General features: G+C 29.0%; 1 protein-coding gene across 1 annotated transcript in view; it reads right to left on the reverse strand.

The window, feature by feature from the left end:
• Nucleotides 1-2,636: 2,636 nt before the first annotated feature.
• LOC118193624 (uncharacterized) overlaps nt 2,637-18,288 on the reverse strand; it is a 188,019-nt gene continuing 172,367 nt past the window's right edge. The window contains exons 39-43 of the mRNA XM_085823169.1: nt 14,269-14,588; nt 14,003-14,120; nt 11,777-12,033; nt 9,478-9,649; nt 2,637-6,216 (exon numbers count right to left, since the gene is read on the reverse strand). Of these exons, the coding sequence (XP_085679295.1) occupies nt 4,742-6,216; nt 9,478-9,649; nt 11,777-12,033; nt 14,003-14,120; nt 14,269-14,588 (2,342 nt within the window). The 3' untranslated portion in view covers nt 2,637-4,741. The remainder of the gene's footprint in view (nt 6,217-9,477; nt 9,650-11,776; nt 12,034-14,002; nt 14,121-14,268; nt 14,589-18,288) is intronic.

Below are 18,288 nucleotides of genomic sequence, written 5' to 3' on the forward strand. Positions count from 1 at the left end.
TTTTTAATTAATGATTTAATTATTACAAGATTTTTCCCCTCATCTCCTAATACAGTCCAAATTCTTACTGTAATTATTTTGTAAAAACTTTTCATACCATATTTAGCCTGTTTCAGACATTTGCAATATTTCTGAAATCTTGCATTATTTTTGCAAGTTATGGAATAAGAGGTATTTATACAGATGTGATAACATCTTGACATATGTCTTCTCTTTCATATGAGAAAAGTTTCTTCATAATCCGGGAAGCCTTTTGTTGTAATTGAGGGATCGTTAGCAAGCATTTAATGTACTCAGGCGTAATTTGTAACCTTTCTTTGCAGTGTAGCTCTTTTGTGAGTTGGCACTTGAAAATATAGTGCTCTGGGTCTCCCTTTTCCCCACATACGCACTTGTCTGAATCGCTCACATTTCGTGCAAAGTAGTACGTGGGGAAAGTACCATGTCCAGATAAGAAGATGTTGATGAAGAAGTTATAAGAGATTGGATCATATGTGGGTTTCTTGTAGAAGTTAAAAAGCCTTCTACCTACTTCTGCATTTTCCCATTCAGCTTGCCATTTCTTTAATGCAATTTTTTTCAACATATGTTTCACATATGATTTAGGAAATGGGACATTGATTGGAGGTAGAGATGGGTCTTGAGCTGCATCCTTAGCAAGCACATCTGTCTTTCATTTTGGCCTTGTCCAGCATGCCCTTTTACCCACTTTATTTTTATAGATGTTCTGTTGTGCTGTGATATTAAATCATAGATATCTTGTACTATTGATGATTTGTTTCTTGCATCATCGACAGCTTTAATTGCCGCTTGGCTGTCACTGTAGATGGTAACATATGTTAGATGCTTTTGATGAGACCATAGAATAGCATGTTTTATGGCTGAAAGCTCAGCTTGGAAAACACTGTTGTTGTTTCTTAGGTGTCCTTTCCATTTTGTTGGATCTTTTTCTGAGAGGAGTGCAAAGAATGTGCATCCTACTTCTTCGTTTAACTTTGACCCATCTGTGTACATGACTGGAAATGAAGGTACACTGAGGGTGTCTTCTTTTGTAGATATTCTGACTTTTGCGTGTACTGCAGAATGTCTTAGGTAAGGATTTTGTGGCTGTTCAAAATCAAGGGGGCACAGGTTTTGATCTTCTACCTCTATGTTTTTCTTGAGGTGAAATAACGTGGTTAAGTCTGCATCTTCTTTTGCTTTCAGATGGAGGGGTGGGATTCCTGTTAATATACAGAGAGCTGCCGTTGAGGTAGTTCTGTATGCTTTTGCTATTTGTAAGAGGAAGGGGCATTGGATCGAAGCTAAGAGTCTTTTCTTGAAATGTATGACAAGTGACAGCAAAAAGAACACCAGTCAGTGGACAAACTTTTCCTTCTCCACAATAATTTCAAAAATGTGATGTGCTTTCTGCAATGGCTCTTTTTAATCTCAATGATTCAAGTATGAATGTCAGGGCCATTGATCAGAATTTCCAAACTCCAGGTTCTAATTCTGACCACTAATGTTATCATTAGTGTATAATGAACATGTGAAAGTTTTATTTTACATGTGACTCACATGTATAATGAATGTATGAAATGTGCTTAACCTGAAAACATACATGTTTATTTCTAATCTAAGTTTTAATCATCTAATTTTATGCAAAAAAATGTTTCTCATTATAAATGGCTGAAGATTTGATGTTTGAAATTATGTCCCTTTCTCCACATAAACACTTTGCCTCCTTTCTAGACTAAGTGAATCGTAGCTTGTGCTGTAACTATGTATTTGATTATGCATATTGATGCCTTATTTCTATTCAATGCATGTACGCTTTCACATAAATCAAAGAAAATAATCTTGGATTATTTTTAAGTATTTTTAATTAGCTTGGATTATTTTATCATCTACAGTACTGCTTTGGAACCAAGTTCGAAAGCTGCCATTTTTTGATGGATGTAGGCTCTCTGAACTAGGTACTCTAGTGTCTCACCATTCGAAATGAAACGGAATATATTTTGGATTCAGTACTAGGAAAAGTGTGGTACATGTAGGGCTGATCATAGCGAGGAGCAAGATGGTGCATAGCACGCGGGCAGTGAAATGATTATCAAACATACCACATTTATGTAAAAAAGGGCAGTAAATTTTAATTTGCGCCTGAGCGGCTGACAGTCTAGGATTGGCACTGGATGAATGTCCAGAATAACATGGTTATGTAAATTAAGGTTTCTAGCAACAAGGTTACAGAATCAAAATACAGAGATCATTACTGATGTAAATTTAAATAATGAATTCAGATATGTAGTGAGTGTAAATAAGATACCATTTAAAAAAATTCATTGGAAATAACTGTCCGAAAACTAGTCCATGAGGGTTTTATTCTTATTTGATAATTTCAAAACAGAATTTTTGTATTAATTGCAACTATTACTGATTTAGTGATATTTTTGTTTTAATTTCTGATGAAATCATAATATTAAAATTTGAAATAAAATAAAAAAGAATAATATATATAGTTAAATATTTGTTTGTGTTCAGTTACCATTTTTATGCGACTATTAGAAATTTAAGTAGATATTTGTTGTTAGCAAAATATTCCTACTGGATTGTGTTCATATCCTCTGTTCCCTGAATGAAGTGTAAAAGGCTACAGAAGTACATGAGTTTCAAGCTAATCTAAAAAATTTCTTTCTGTGAACAAAGGGCTGAAAAGAACTCAGGTAATTGCAGCACTCATAACAAATCTAAAGGCACATGTTCATAAGACTGTCAGGATGAACAACAAGCTAAACGTCTTGAGAAATGAAAATGAGATTGCTTCATATTTTTTATTATCAACAACTATGCAATGTTTTAGTAAAGAACTTGACTGTGACCAATTAATCTGCATATTACAAATTAAAATTTAAATTAAATCTGCCAAAATACAATATTAAACAGGAAATAAGTATGAAAATAAAGACCTTACCTGGTCTTTATTTTCAATAATCATTGGTCATAGACAAACACTTCCAGTTACAAAAATATTTTAAGTAAAAAAAATAACTCATATTATGATATTAGGCATATTATGATATTAGGCAATGATATTAGTATTAAAACAATCACTTTTGCAAAATTATGAAATCTAACTTTTTATGTATCTCCTTGGTTCATTGAGTAAAAATACTTACTCATTCTAAAAAATAAAGCACAAAAAGTTTGACTCCTATGTGAGAAAACTGACTGAGATGTTTAAAGTTTGAGATTATTGTTTCCTGAAAATTCAGGGATAGCACATTAACTGAAAAGCAAAATAATCAAATATACATGTAACTAAAATGAAATATCAATTGAGAAAACTTTTTATGTTAATAAATTAAGCAATGAGCAGTGCAATGCAGAGTCTAATGCAGACTGATGAAAATTTTGGTCAACATAATTTTTTTTTAAAAGGAGATCTCATTCATAGAATCTTACAGAAAACAGTTACTTCCAGAAAACAGTTGCCAGATTCAGTGTTGGTACTGACTTTTCAGTGAAACTTCTGTAAGGCTATTAGATTATGATACTGAAGTACTAAAATTATATGTGAACATTTCTAATGTGTTTTAGCATGCTAAATCTAACAGAATTATAAATTAAGGAATATTATACTAGAAAATCTCAGTGAAATATCAATTGACTTAAATACCACTGACATTAAAGGAAAAAAAAATAACCTCAATTAGGCTAAAGTGCAGAATAGCCCACTTATTTGTTTGGCATTTTTTACAAGAGTAAGAAGAACTGGATTTTTGTCAATTTTCTTTGACTTTTTAAGTGAAAATAGGTCGATTTGTACATGAATAAAGTCAAGAGAGTGCACAATGCCATTTTTGTGCAATTCTGGGATGTTTTTTAAAGTGAAAATAGGTCGATGTGTACATGGATACTGAGTATGTGCAATTCTTAAAAATGCGCCATGTAGTGGGCAATTTTCTCCCTCAATTATTCTAATTTACTTTTTAATTAATGCTAAAAAAAGATAAACCTGAAAGAAAAATCTAAGAAAGTACCAAACTTTGATGAAATGAAGTATCTCATTTAAACAATTTTTTACAAATGGAAGTTTATGTCTACAACCAATGGTTGCAAAAATAAAACTTATATAAAGACTTTTGCAGACGCATTGTATTTTCAGAACTTTTATTGGATATTCAGAAAACTTTGTAATAACATTGAAAATGTTCCTCAACAGAGATTAAGACTTTTGATGAAACCATAAATAACACTGCTGCTAGTGTAATCTTATATCCTTAGCTAAATGAATTTGAAGAAATCAATGCTAATTTTTCACTCAATACCAAAACATTTCTAGGTAAATAAAAAATTGAAATCAAACCCATTACATGATAAAACTCTTTAATTTCTGTTGAATGATACATTTAATTCTACAATAAATAACAGTTTTAAAATCGATATTTTTACTGTGCGTAGATATATCGACTAATAAGAAACAAATATTTATAAACATTATTCAAATAGAAAAATACAGATTTAAATCCAAGTTTATAAACATAAAAATAGTACATATATCATTGTAAAACAAATATGTGAACAGAAAATAAAATCTAATTGAGATGTATTCTATTTTAATAAAAGAAAAAATTTAGATCTTCTTAAATACTTTATCAAAGAATTAGAAGAAAAAACTGAAATAATACTAGCATTACTCTAAAAGACTAAAAATTTTAATATGACGTGCATTTATAACTCAAAATAGTATTTCAATATTTCAACGATTATTCCAACTCATAAATGACATTTTATCCGACTTTTTTGTATTCATACCAAAATCATAATCATTATCATCATCTTTCTTATATAAACTCTTCAATGCTTTTTTGCTAGTCAGATCAAGTTGACCATCAAAATAAAATGAGTTGATGTGATTCAAAAGCCTGTCAACTTTCTCTGGGAAGTCCTGAATCTTGTCGTCATTTGGCCCAAGTCTACCTATCCCAAAGATTGGTTTGACATCATTGTCAAAGTCATCATCTTTGGGTTTGTCATCATCAAAAATGAAGAAAAATCCTTTCAATCTCTTCCACATGAAATCAACAATTTCATAGTCATTGGCCTGTTTATCAATGTCTGATTTAACATCTTGGAATGCACTTAGAATGAGCGTGACAAAGATGTTCAACAAGATTATACTTGTCACCAAGCAGAATACGAAGAATGAGAGTGGGCCAAGTAATGGGGCTGCCAAGCAGATGGCATCAAAATCAAATCCACCTCCATTCATGACTGCAAAGGTCGTTTCCGCAGCAGTCACGAATGTCGAGAACTCACGCATTGTAAAGCCAAATACCAAATAGAAAAATTGAACAAAAGCAAGATATATAACAAGAAAAACAACAAAAAAAGACTTGAGATCTTTTGCACACATTGCTAGGGTACTGTAAAGAATCCCCATTCGCTTATTAAACCTCAACAGCTTGATAAATTTCAAGATTGCGATGAACATTAGGAAAGCCATCAAGAAACCAAAGACTTCATCTACAGATGCAACAAACTGCATTTTAATGTAGCCATTTCCATGTGTTTTCTCAAAAGTGGATAAAATATTTCGTGTGACCTTCATTCTGTATGAGTAAAAAGTAATTGCGCTTATAGAAAGACTAATTACAACTACTTCTGCCCAGTTCCAGTATGATTTGAAATAATCTCTGCCTTCCAGCCTAAATTTTTTAAATTCACGATATAAGAAATACAGTGTGTAAATAACATATGTCAGTTCACATACTAACACAAAAGCTCCAAATCCTTGATGATACCTCATCAGCCTTAAAATTTCAATACGATAGAATGGAACAACGCCACCTCCAGGTAGAAATTCTGCAACTATGGTCATAACCCCAAATAAGTTAACTTGGGCATTATACACTGAAAATTCTGCAAAAACAGCTCTAGTCCTTTTATCAATCCAATCACTTTTCTCTAATCGAAACATTTCCTCTTTTAACTTTTCATGAGTACCACGTAGGGGAAACACATAACCACCACCTCCATAAACATCACATATTGCCCAGAAAGGTAATCCCTTCAGTTCTTTAGAAGTTCTATACTGATATTCATCATTTGTATCATTTTCAGCCAACAGCTTCCAGCCCGGCTGATAGCTTTTCTTGTCTTCATAAATGATGTTAGAATGTGAACGGCATACATCAGTCAGGCTCTTCACACGCTTATCCACATTGCATGATTCTGTAACAGAAATACAAAAAAATCATCTGCATACATAATTTTACTAACTATTATGAAATGCTGTTTCCAAGTGAAACATTTATGTCTTTAATACCACAATACAAATATATACCATATTTACTAGCAGATTTCTCCCCCTAATTTTTTCAGCAAGATTTAGAAAACTCTGATTTATTGAAATAATGTAAAACATGCGCACAAATAGGAAATATTTTATGTACGTAAAAAAGAATATTATTGAAACTGAAAAATCCTCTGAAATACATAATGCAATAATATTAGTGTGGCTTTATATGCACTTTTTAATGTGCTGGGCTTAACAATTAAGCCATCTCTTTAAAAATAATATACACCACATATTTTTCCCCTCCTTGATTTTAAACATTAAATTTAGTAGGATAAAGAAAAATACATGAGTAAATGTGGTATTAAAAATATTGTTTCTTGTTTGAGCTATCGACTAGACATTGCTGCATATTTTTGCATTAATCCCTACTTTTTATAAATAAAACAAGGATCACAAATGGAAATTTAATATGAACACAAAACACATATATTTATCATGAAATAATTACAATAACTATACATGCTAATTCTGTGACACTGCTATTGATAAAAAAGAAGTTCTCAGTCTTTCTTTCTATCAATGCCAATGGTGCAGAATTTGCATAAACATAATTTATGTAAATGCACTTAGGAACTATTTAAATCCTAGGGTTAGAAACACAAGATATATTTAAACATCGTATGCTAATGCTTCATCTGCCTATAAATAAGATTCCTGTAAAATTTCCTTGGAATTTATTGGTTCAAGGCACTTTAAATATTAAATTATAATAGGTTAAGAGGGAAAAAAATTATTGGTTCAAGGTACTTTAAATAGTAAATTATAATAGGCTAAGAGGCATTTTTTTTTAATTAAAAATATTATATCAACCATTTATTTACTGGATTTTTACTTCCTGGATAATTTCTTTCAGACAAGTAAATATTAAATATAAAACAGAATTTATAAAACAAATTTTGTAAGCATATAAAAATCTAAAATTTTTGTTTTTAATTGATATTCTAGAGAAATACTCATTTATTTAAAAAGTTTATGAAAGGGTCATGTTATGCAAGTGAAACTTGCAGTATTATAATTTGAATGTTAGATAGCATCTGCTCTCTCTCTCTAGCAGAAATGTATAAAACGGTAACATAGTGAAGTGAAAAAGCACATCATGAAGACAGAATAATTTACTGTCTGGTACTGACTGGTGTTAAAGCATCATCTGAGTATTCAACTCAATGCCACATTTTGAGCAAAGAAAGCTTCAGAACAGATGCATGGGCTTCTTTCATTAGAATCAGATCCCTGTCTTGCCACAACTACATCACATAATTCATCCTTTTTCTCATTCTCCATCTCTTCATTTCTTTCTTACCAGTTTCTAGGGATTAAACTTTCATAGATAATTCAAGCTATCCAAAATGATGAGACAACCAATCAATGAAAAATATCAAAAGAGAAATTCTCCCAATGCTTCCAGGAATATTATGAATTTTGGGAGAATGATGTTATTTTGATAATATCATCAAATTATGTTTCAAATAAAACTACTGTTCAAATATTTTTCATGCAATAATAAAAGCTGAACATAACAATATTTTCTTTCAAAGATTTATTCTTACAAATGCAAGGTGACATATCATCAAAAGAGCTAATAAACACTTTTTACTGCATTTATGAATATTTTTCAAAATTTGTTCTAATAATAGCAGAAATTTTAGTAATATAATTTTTTTTCAAAATATATTTCATGGCCTTTGCTGCAAAATAACAAATTCCAAAGCCTTTTTTCTTTTTATATATATTACTTACATGTTTAATTAAGATCTTTAGATGAATAAGATTTTATACGGTAACAGTTTAAGAAATATCTATCTGCACTACCTTTAAAACCTTTCAAGTTCGTTCTTAATTTTGGTCATAATTTGCAAGAATAAAACATTATGGGTAGAATTAGATATTACCACATTGCATTTAGAATTCCATTTAATTTTCTATTAACTATTGTTTCACAAGATTCGGTTTAGTTCTAATATACCTTTTAAATCTTTCCAGATTCCTTTGCAATACCTCTCTTCAAAATCCACAACAGTAGTTTTTTCTTTAGCTTTTAATTTACTCAAATGTTTTCATTTTTCCTCTTCTTTTGACTTATTATCATTAAGCTTGAAACTCTTCAAACAAACTTTTCTTCCAGTGTTATCTTCTCTTTTAAGACCTTTATATTGCTGTATTTCAAAATTGCATGGTTATTTTTAATGTTTCAGTCTTAGGATATAAAAATCGATCTTTTATGCTATGTTGCAAGCAACCTGTATGTTACATATAAGGAATTTTTGATTTGCAATTTCAATAGAAAACATTTTTTTCAGAAGAAAATCTACCATTTATTAATCTTACATAAACTATGCAGTCTTTTATTAGACATACTTATCAAGCATTTTTCTTACATTAAATGAATTTACTAAACATATTATTCATACATAAAAAAAAAAAAAAAACATTTTCTAACATTAAACAGTTCATTTTACCTAAACATGCAGACCTATATAAATACAAACTTAAAACTTATATTATAAATCATGCTTAAGCATCATTTGTATAAATCTTTTTCTCAGTGATATGACTGATCATATAATACTTTTAAGACATTTCCAAATTAAATGTTATAAAAAAAGGGAACACATATTTTTATAAAAATAAGATAGAATTTCAAGATGAAAAGCTAAATAAAAAAAATCTACTTAGAAATTTCTGTTATTTAAGAGATTCTTTCAAAATAAATATGGTACTTATTTATTATCCCATCAACTAGCCAAGCAATGCAATTAGCTAAGTAGATGGATGACCACTTTAGAATTCTGCAGTAATGATTGGCAACTGGTGACTGTTGCTGAAATTTCCATCAACAGATGAGATAATACTAAGTACCTTAAATACTAACAAGAAAAAGAAGAAGCACTGTTCTACTTAATGCAAACTCATTTTTTAATTACTTTAGTTTTTTTTTCAGTAATTTCATCAAAATCTCTTAGGATGATTAATTGAATTGCAGTACACATTTGTTTTTTACTTTGGACCATGAATATTGTAAATTTATATTATTAAATAAATTTATATTATTAAATACTTAGGAATTTTTAAAAAAATTATACTTAAAAATTTATATTGTAAAGCCAAAATTCCTATAATTATATGTTAATTCTTACTTTCTTTGATGCGGACTTGTCTTAGCATGCCATATCCCATGATTCTGTTAACTCTATCATTTAGAAAACCACGAAGACCAAAAGGCTGATCCCCATTATACCATTTGCCAACAATTAACTCAGGTATAAGAATTTCCCGAGTCCATTTGTAGAAGTCAGCTGTAGTAGTAATCTGCGCCAAAAAAGAGCGGAAGAGGAAAAAAACAGTAATATATCATCTATAGCTACTAACAGAATTTTAAGCATATCACTCCTACAAAGTAAGCTACCAGAAACTCAGATGTTTAAAAAAAAGATAAAGGGCAAAAATAAATAAATAAAATCTGAAAGCTTTCAAATCTTGCATTATGCCCAAAAGAGTGCTTTTTTAAAGTTTTTTGTGTTACCTTAATTTATTAAATATAATGTTCTGCACACTTGAACCATAAAATTCAGTTCAACAGCAATATGGCGAAATAATTTTAAAATGAGCACATCTTTAGAATTTTTTATACACAGTCTCCTGCCCTAAAGATAAAACCTTTTTTTTTTTTTTTTTCTTGGTACGGTGTTGCCATTGCTCGCTTTGGAATCATTGACTTTGTTAATCAAAAATTTGTTACAAATAAAAAAATACTGTTACAAAATAAGAAATCGATAATAAAACAAATTCCAGATTCCAAATTTGGGCTTCCAGATGCCCATATTGGGGTGGAAACATACGTTATTTAAAATTAGATGGCTCTAAGTACTGTTATTTTATTACGATGCGAGAAACATACATATACATTTACGCAAATTCTTCATTATTTAATTTCTTTAAATATAATGCAGGGCTCTAATATTTGGTGGCAATAATTTGAAAAGTGAAACGACATCGTGAACCAAGGCAAAATGCCAAAACGAATTCCATAGCCCTTCTGAGCAAATTGCCCCTTTGGACTAATAAACATTTTTGAAATTAATAAATGCTTACTAAGCAAAAATGGGCTATAGAATAATGAAGTACAGCAGCACTAATGCATGCAATATCATGTTCTCAAAGCAGTCTAACCATAAGCACACATAGACATGTATGATTTGGACTAATGTTTCATTGCATTGAAAAGTATACAAATTCATTTCTCTTTCTTCTCTTAACATTCTACATGACATTATATAACATATATACTATGACATTATACAACATATATTTAATAATCCCTTGAAATTTCATTGAATTCAACAATCCATGGCAACATCCTTCCCATAGTCAGATAAAGCTCCAGCTGCTTTGCCTTAATCAATTAACCTAATCTACATAACTTTATAATTATGAACCTGATTTCAAATTAACTATCACTCATGATTTCAAAAACTTATCTCTTTAGAAATATACAAAAATTCTGCTATAGAACTACTAAGAATATACAAAATTTTATCCCTATGCATCTATAATATTTGAAAGTTTCCATTATTTGACTCATATATTTATAGAACTTAATGTTCGTATATCTCTCAAAAATGCTATTTTTTTCCTGTATCATCAACCACAAAAGATGCAGATATACATTTAGAGGCATATCTGGTTTAGAATGTCTAAATAATCGTGCATCAAGTGATACAATCTGATGATACTTCCCAGTATACAGGTAATAATTGAGTCCCCAAAGACTAAACACCCGATCACCTGATCTCAATCCGACTGAGAATTTGTGGCATTTTTTGCATCAAGAAGTTAGAAAACATAAATTTTCGAATAAAAATGAATTAAAAAATATTCTTTCTTAAACATGGGAAAATACAGAGAGTGTTGACACAATTTTTAACGAATTTTATTTTCTCTGTGAACTTAAATATTAATTTTTAAATGCAAACATGACTAGCATCAACTTGGAATAAGGTTTAATTATTGTCTGCAGCATTAAAATATATTTATATTTTTATAATTTATATTTTATTTAGAAATGTATTTACATACACATTTAAGAAACATTAATTTTGAATGAACTGAATTTTCTGTAAATCAAAATTTTGGTTATTCATACAAAAATGAACCTGAAGTGCAGACACTCATAAATTATTGGAATTTTACAGTAATTGCTTTCGAAAATGGCAGGAAGACCGACTTTCGATTATGAATTATAAAAAAGAAATTTCAACAATCTTGTGAATTTTGCTATAACACTAAAACTCACAAGTTAACAAACAATTTTTCAGTATCATAATAGTTAATAATTTATGCACAAAAAAGGAAGCAGGTATCAGAATGAAGCTGAATGTGAATATTTGTATTAAAATACTAATTAGTACTACAAACTAAGAATAAAAATGTACATACCGCCATGAAGTCATTGCTTGAACTTCCTTCTTGAATAAATGTATCTCTTAGATTTTGTCTCAAATAAAAGGCACTCGGATCTCTGTTTCCATAACTCAGAATTGTAAGAATCCAAATGAAGAAAGCATATGATATAATTTCTTTTAAGATAGCTGTCATCTGTAATTCTTTCAGTCTTTCTAATTTTGCTCTTTCCATTTTTGCCATATCAGCAGGTTTATACAAAAGTTTACGCTTATCTTCTCTAGTTTCTGGTTCTAAAAATGAATTTTTTATTATATTTTCTTCTGCATTTCAGTGATTCATAAATCAATACAAATGCATATACATAATAATGGCATAACAAATTACATTAGTATGACCCATTCAGTTTTAAAAAATTAACATAATAATATAATGCAAGGCATACTTGGTTCTGTAGTTATTTATGGCGCATATTATCATAAGTGCTATTTTAATAAAGATTTAAAAAAATTTTCTAAATGATTATCAGAAGCTTTTCATACTTTAAAAGTAACTTTACAAAAAATAACTTTTTTTTCTTTCCCTTCCATCAAATTAAATCTATTCGCATGCCTCATTTAATATTAAATGTAGAATTTGGAAATCTATATGCAAGGTTTGTACATATTTTTAATGAAAATTAAGGACTTTTAAGGCTCATCATCAAAGAAAATTAAGAACTTATCAATAAATAGAACTAACTAAATAAAAGCAATTACTTATGCAATATTATTATTCTAAGAATAAATCTAGGATGCATTAATTAATACAAAACAAGTTTAGCAAAGACAAGTTTGAGAACAAGACCAACTCTTCAAGTTTTCAAATAGTTAACACTTAATTATATATAAAATTTCTTTAACCATTTATGTTTTAAACATTTATAATGGTAGTCAAATATATTTTAAAAATTTACATGATCAGCATTAAAATTTCTTTTATTTTTTAAATATTTGTTAAAAAAAAGCACTATTAAAATCATATTCTGATAAAATTTTTCAATTTAAACTAGCAGATAATTACACATATAATTTATAACATTAGTTTAAAAAAGATATTAGAATTGTAATACAATAAAAAATGCCAAACAGCCATAAAAATATTTGCATCTTCTTAATCTGAATTTTATCCTGATTATTTTAGTCACTTCCTTCTCTAGGAAGTGACTAATTAGACTTTATTTAATTTTTTAACTGTATTTCTTCTATTAAACAAATTAATGTTCTTCCTAGTCTCTGGATCATCTGCTAATTTGTTAATATCTTCAACAACGTCCCTTTGAAAAAGAATTTCCATCTGCTTTGTATCATTAATTTCTTTTTCAATAATTTGTCTTTTCATCTCTGAATTTTAAAATTTAATTTTAAAGTTTAATTTTTTAAAAAATAAAATTTTCAAATTTAATTTTCAAGTTTTTTTCAAATTTAATTTTTAAGGTCTTAAAAATCTTATTTTTAACAATTTCAGCACTGAGAGTAACTCTAGAGAACTTTATGAAATTATATAATATGCACTCAGACATATAAGATGAATTTTATAAATTATCAGCTTTAATAACTTTTATCTACAGAGATTTTTTTAACAAATTTAGGATAACTTTTGTAATTTTGCATACTTTTGAATATTCAAAAAAATAATGCAAAGGGATTATAATTGAATGTCTGTGTAACAAATTTAGAATAACTTTTGTAATTTTCCATACTTATTTAATTTTTAAAATTTATTTTAATTTTTAAAATAAATTTTCCATACTTATTTAATTTGGAAAATGTCTTCCCTTATTTAATTTTTTTTTAAAAAAAGGTCTTAAAAATCTTATTTTTTAACAATTTCAGCATTGAGAGTAACTCCAGAAAACTTTATGAAATTATATAATATGCACTCAGACATATAAGATGAATTTTATAAATTATCAGCTTTCAATAACTTTTATCTACAAAGATTTTTTAACAAATTTAGGATAACTTTTGTAATTTTCCATACTTTTGAATATTGAAAATTGTAAAAAATAATGCAAAAAGAAATATATTTGGTATCAAAAGTACAAAAAGTACTTCCTTATTTAAATGGCAACAAGAGCCCTCTCGTTAATAGACTTTGTCAAAGCAGCGGTCTTATTTCATTAATGTCACATTTACCCATTATTGTTTACTTTTACTGCATAATAAATATTATTGGTATAACAGCTGGCAGAAATTTTTAATTTAAAAAATAATTATAAACCTTTATGTAGCCACTCTTCATCTGAAGCAAGTTCAGGTGGCTCTTCATCTTCTTCATCCTCATCATCTGTATCAACAGTTTTGAAAATGGCAGAGAAAAACATGGCTAACAGGAACACCTAAAAAATTAGTTTTCAAATTATAGAACTGTACACAAATTTATACAGAAGATGATTCACTTCACCACTTGAAGATTCACAAAAGATTTGTATTCACCTGAAAAACTTTTGCAAAAAAAAGCACAAAACGTAAAGATGTAAATTTTACCTTTATAGGCTGGGTTATTAATATTGAACTGAAAAATGAAATCAAGAGTGATGTAATCCATTTCTTTGTTTTCTCATCTCCAAACTGGACACCATAAGCCCAAAGGAAGAAGCAAGACACTACAATACTCGCAATGGCCAATATCCAAGCAATGATACGACACCACCATGGGAAAAGGAACTTCTTCTTTTTTTTCTGATTTGTACGTCGATTTTCTCTACGGGATTCATCATCTTGAGAAATGTCATCAAGTATAAGTGTTGTTCCTGAATGAGCTGAACTAGGCCGAGAAAATGTAGAAAGCTTTTTCTTTGATGCCTCTATAAAAAGAGATTTTTTTAAAAAATAATTTGATACACTTTACCAAAGAATAAAAATTGCATGAAAATAATTTATAACAGAACATTAACTTGAGAAAGAAAATATGTAATTGACTAAAATTTATACATCATACAAGGAGATAGGTATCATAAGTTCAAAATACATTGACATAAAATAATAAATTTATAATAAAAGATAAAAGTCAATAATATTACATGCATCAGCAAAAAAGTATTGTCTATTTCATTTACTCTTTCACTGCAGATTGTTTCTAAGCATGAGCACTGCAATTCTGAAGAAAACTTCTGAATTCTTTTTATTTTGTTTCACAATGTGTATTTTTCCTACTAGAAAGTAGAGTAACTGAATTTAAAAACATAAAAAACAGACTTACTGTAAAACTGAAACTAAATTTACTCTTATTCGTGGAAGTCTTTGTTGCATTGCTACAAATATCAAGTAACAATACTATAAATATATTATATTATATATTTATGAAGAGAAAGAACAACTGATAATCTTTTCAATCATGACCTAAATATGAAAAGAAGTCTACACTACTTACAATCAAAACTTGAGGCAATTCTATGCTAAAAGCATTTTTTTATTATATAAATAAATTTCAAAGTTTTGAGGATCCTGTATATAAAACACCTACTATTCAAAATACTTTATGTTTAATGCCAAAAATACATTCAGTAGTGTGATGTACAAAGAACTTACTAACAGCTATACTTGGAAAACACTGTTTGACCATTTTGATTTTGTCTAGTTGACATTTAATTGCAAAATACTGTGGAACTCAGTTCTCACATTTTCATATCATGATCCTTTATGCCTTTAACGTAGAACTAAGTGAACAAGTGTCTTAAATGTTTGTGCTTGTTTTTGCAAAATTTCCTCCTTCTTAAGCCACAGTTTATATTATTTCAATGAATCTGGGAGAAATCAATATTCCAGATGCAAAATGACTTTTGGATCTGTGGGATGGTATTATTTCTTAATCTCGTAAGATTCAGATTACTGGCCAAGCCACTGCCTGAGATGTTCAAACCATCATGTCCATAAAGCATATATTAAAAGAAGACAATCAGTTAACTTAAAAACAAATTATTTAGATACTCTAAATCAGTGTTTCCCAACCTTTTTTATGCTATGCCCCACTTAATCCTCTCTAAAATTATTAAGCTTCCCCTAGCATATGCAAAATTTTTAATATTTAAAAATTGAAATGTTCACGAAAGAAACTTGAATGATAGCTTTTAGGAAGAAATGACTATGAATTTTGTGAGCAAATAAAGTAAGTGAACTTTCAAAACATGGAAAACTGAAATTCAAGAACAAACTCATTTTAGTGAAAGTTTTTTTTAAATATTATTTTAAGTATTAGTAATTTGTATTATTTAAATTTAGTGTGTTCCTTGCGCTTGATATTTGCTGCAAAGAGATTTTATAAAGATTTAATTGACTCATCATTTTGCATTTCTGCAAGATCTTCTTTTTACTGCATATTTGAAATATCAGCCAAATCCACTAGCATTGGCTGCATCATCCAAGTTGGGAAATCAATTTTATTTCAGTAATAAAATCAACCGATAAATTTTTCAGATGATCGACAATAACAAATATAGCGGTATCCGTCACGTCACACTTTTAGAGCCAATGAAACTTTTCAAAATTTTTGTGGTAAATAGTATATGCCTGACTTAATTCAACAAAGATAATGAAACCGAATATCTTTGCTTTTGCATCGACATAAGTTTTATTTGCTCCTTGAAGTTGTTTATTTAATATATTTAATTTTTCACAGATATCGGCTAAATAACTCACAAATGGCTTGTTATCATCTGTTAACGAATTTCTCATTTCAGGTTCATCACTTAAAAAATGACTAAGAGTATCAAATAGTTCCGTAAATCTTTCCATGCAGTTCCCTTTCGACAGCCTTCTTACTTCAGTGTGAAGTAAAAGTCTCATATAGTCTTCATTTTGTTCTTCATAAAATAACTTGAAAAGATATTCACATTTGGCCCTAGCTCTTATAACATTCATACACTTTAACCAGGTTTTTATGAATAACACAATGCACAAGATGTATTTCTGGATTCTCATCTTTTATCAATTTTAAGCAACCTTTTTTCAAATTCCGTGATTTATTTTATTTTTCAACCATCCTATTTTGAGCACCATCTGCAGTACAAGATGTATTATATTTTTATTGGTATATTTTTTATATCTAAGTAATTTTTTAGCTTACTATAAATATCTTTGGAGGTAGTGGTACTTTCTAATGATTTACAGAAGAACATTTCTTCGGCAAAATCCCCTTTAAGAATATATCTTACATAAGTAACAAGTATGGTCTCACTGTCTCGCAAAGTTCGTTCATCCATTTGCATCAAAAATTTTCTTGTTTTCAGCTTTTCAACAAGTTGTATTTCAATATCCTCACACATTTCATTGTTACTTATTGGCATAGCTTTAATGTCATCTTTTTCTAGAACAGTTTTAAATGCTGATATTGATGGTTTGATTAAATTCTCCCCTATAGTACAGCTTTTCCCAGATTAAGCTATGAGTAACGAAATTTGATAAATAGCCTCAAGAGCACGATTAACAGTTGCATTATGAGCAGTAAGTAGAGACTTAAAAATTTTTGAAAAAAAAAGAGTAATATTAAAGTGTGAAAATAATTCAAATCTGAATTAATATCAGCATTATGTTTCATCTTAAAATGTGTCTCAAGATGACCGAGTTTCATTGATTCGTTGGTCAGGCATTATTGGCATAAAAGGCAAAAGGTGACCATTTATCGACTGGGTACGAAACCAAATTTTAAATATACCTCCGAATACCAAAGAACTTTTTTTCTTGCTTGCACCCCTCATTTCACTAAGGGCTGAAAGAAAGAAATATAAGATCAATATAAACAAAGCTGAAAGCAGCTGCTGTTGCCACTCAAGGAAAAAATAATATACTGATTGCCATTTCTACAGTAAAAAGTAAAATTCGTTGGCTGAAACGTGCAAAAAACGTCTGGAAAGCATAATGTGTCAGTTATTTAAATGCCCTTTAAAAGCATTTAAATGTACATGCCCTTTAAAAGCATTTAAATGTACATGTCTACAGCGAAAATTCTTTATAAAATATTTAAAATGCGCCACAATTTAAAATCTTTTTACGTATGCATCACTTATATTTTCTTTATTTTGGGGAATAAAAAATATAATTTCGAAAACTTTTGACTTCCTTTGTACCCTTAAACTCTGGAGAGTCCATTTTCGAATTGCCCCCCTTAACAGTCGCATTGCCCCCTTGTGGGGTGTGGGCCTTACGTTGGGAAACGCTGCTCTAAATAGTGAACCAACAAACATTAAAAATTTTTTTTACAAAAAATGGGAGCAGTACTTAAGCAGCTTGAAACTGTATTAAGAAAATATATTTGGAATTACTTTTATATTTGTTTATTTAAAGACAAATTCTAAAAACTTTCAGAGTGTCCCTTGTAAAACATTTTCCTCTTAATATACCGTTCCTTTATCTTTTCTATTTTTTTAACAGTGCAGGGAGAAAAATACTTATATTTTAAATTTTAGAAAAACTTTATGAAGCATTTTCAGGAGTATGCAAATAATAAATGAGTAATGTTAAATTTAATGTCAAATGCCTTAAATTTAACCTCCCCAGAAGAAAGACACA

This window comes from Stegodyphus dumicola, chromosome 9 (assembly GCF_044657685.1).
Source record: "Stegodyphus dumicola isolate Sdum_Otavi_A_Nest chromosome 9, ASM4465768v1".
In the NCBI taxonomy this organism is placed as follows: domain Eukaryota; kingdom Metazoa; phylum Arthropoda; class Arachnida; order Araneae; family Eresidae; genus Stegodyphus; species Stegodyphus dumicola.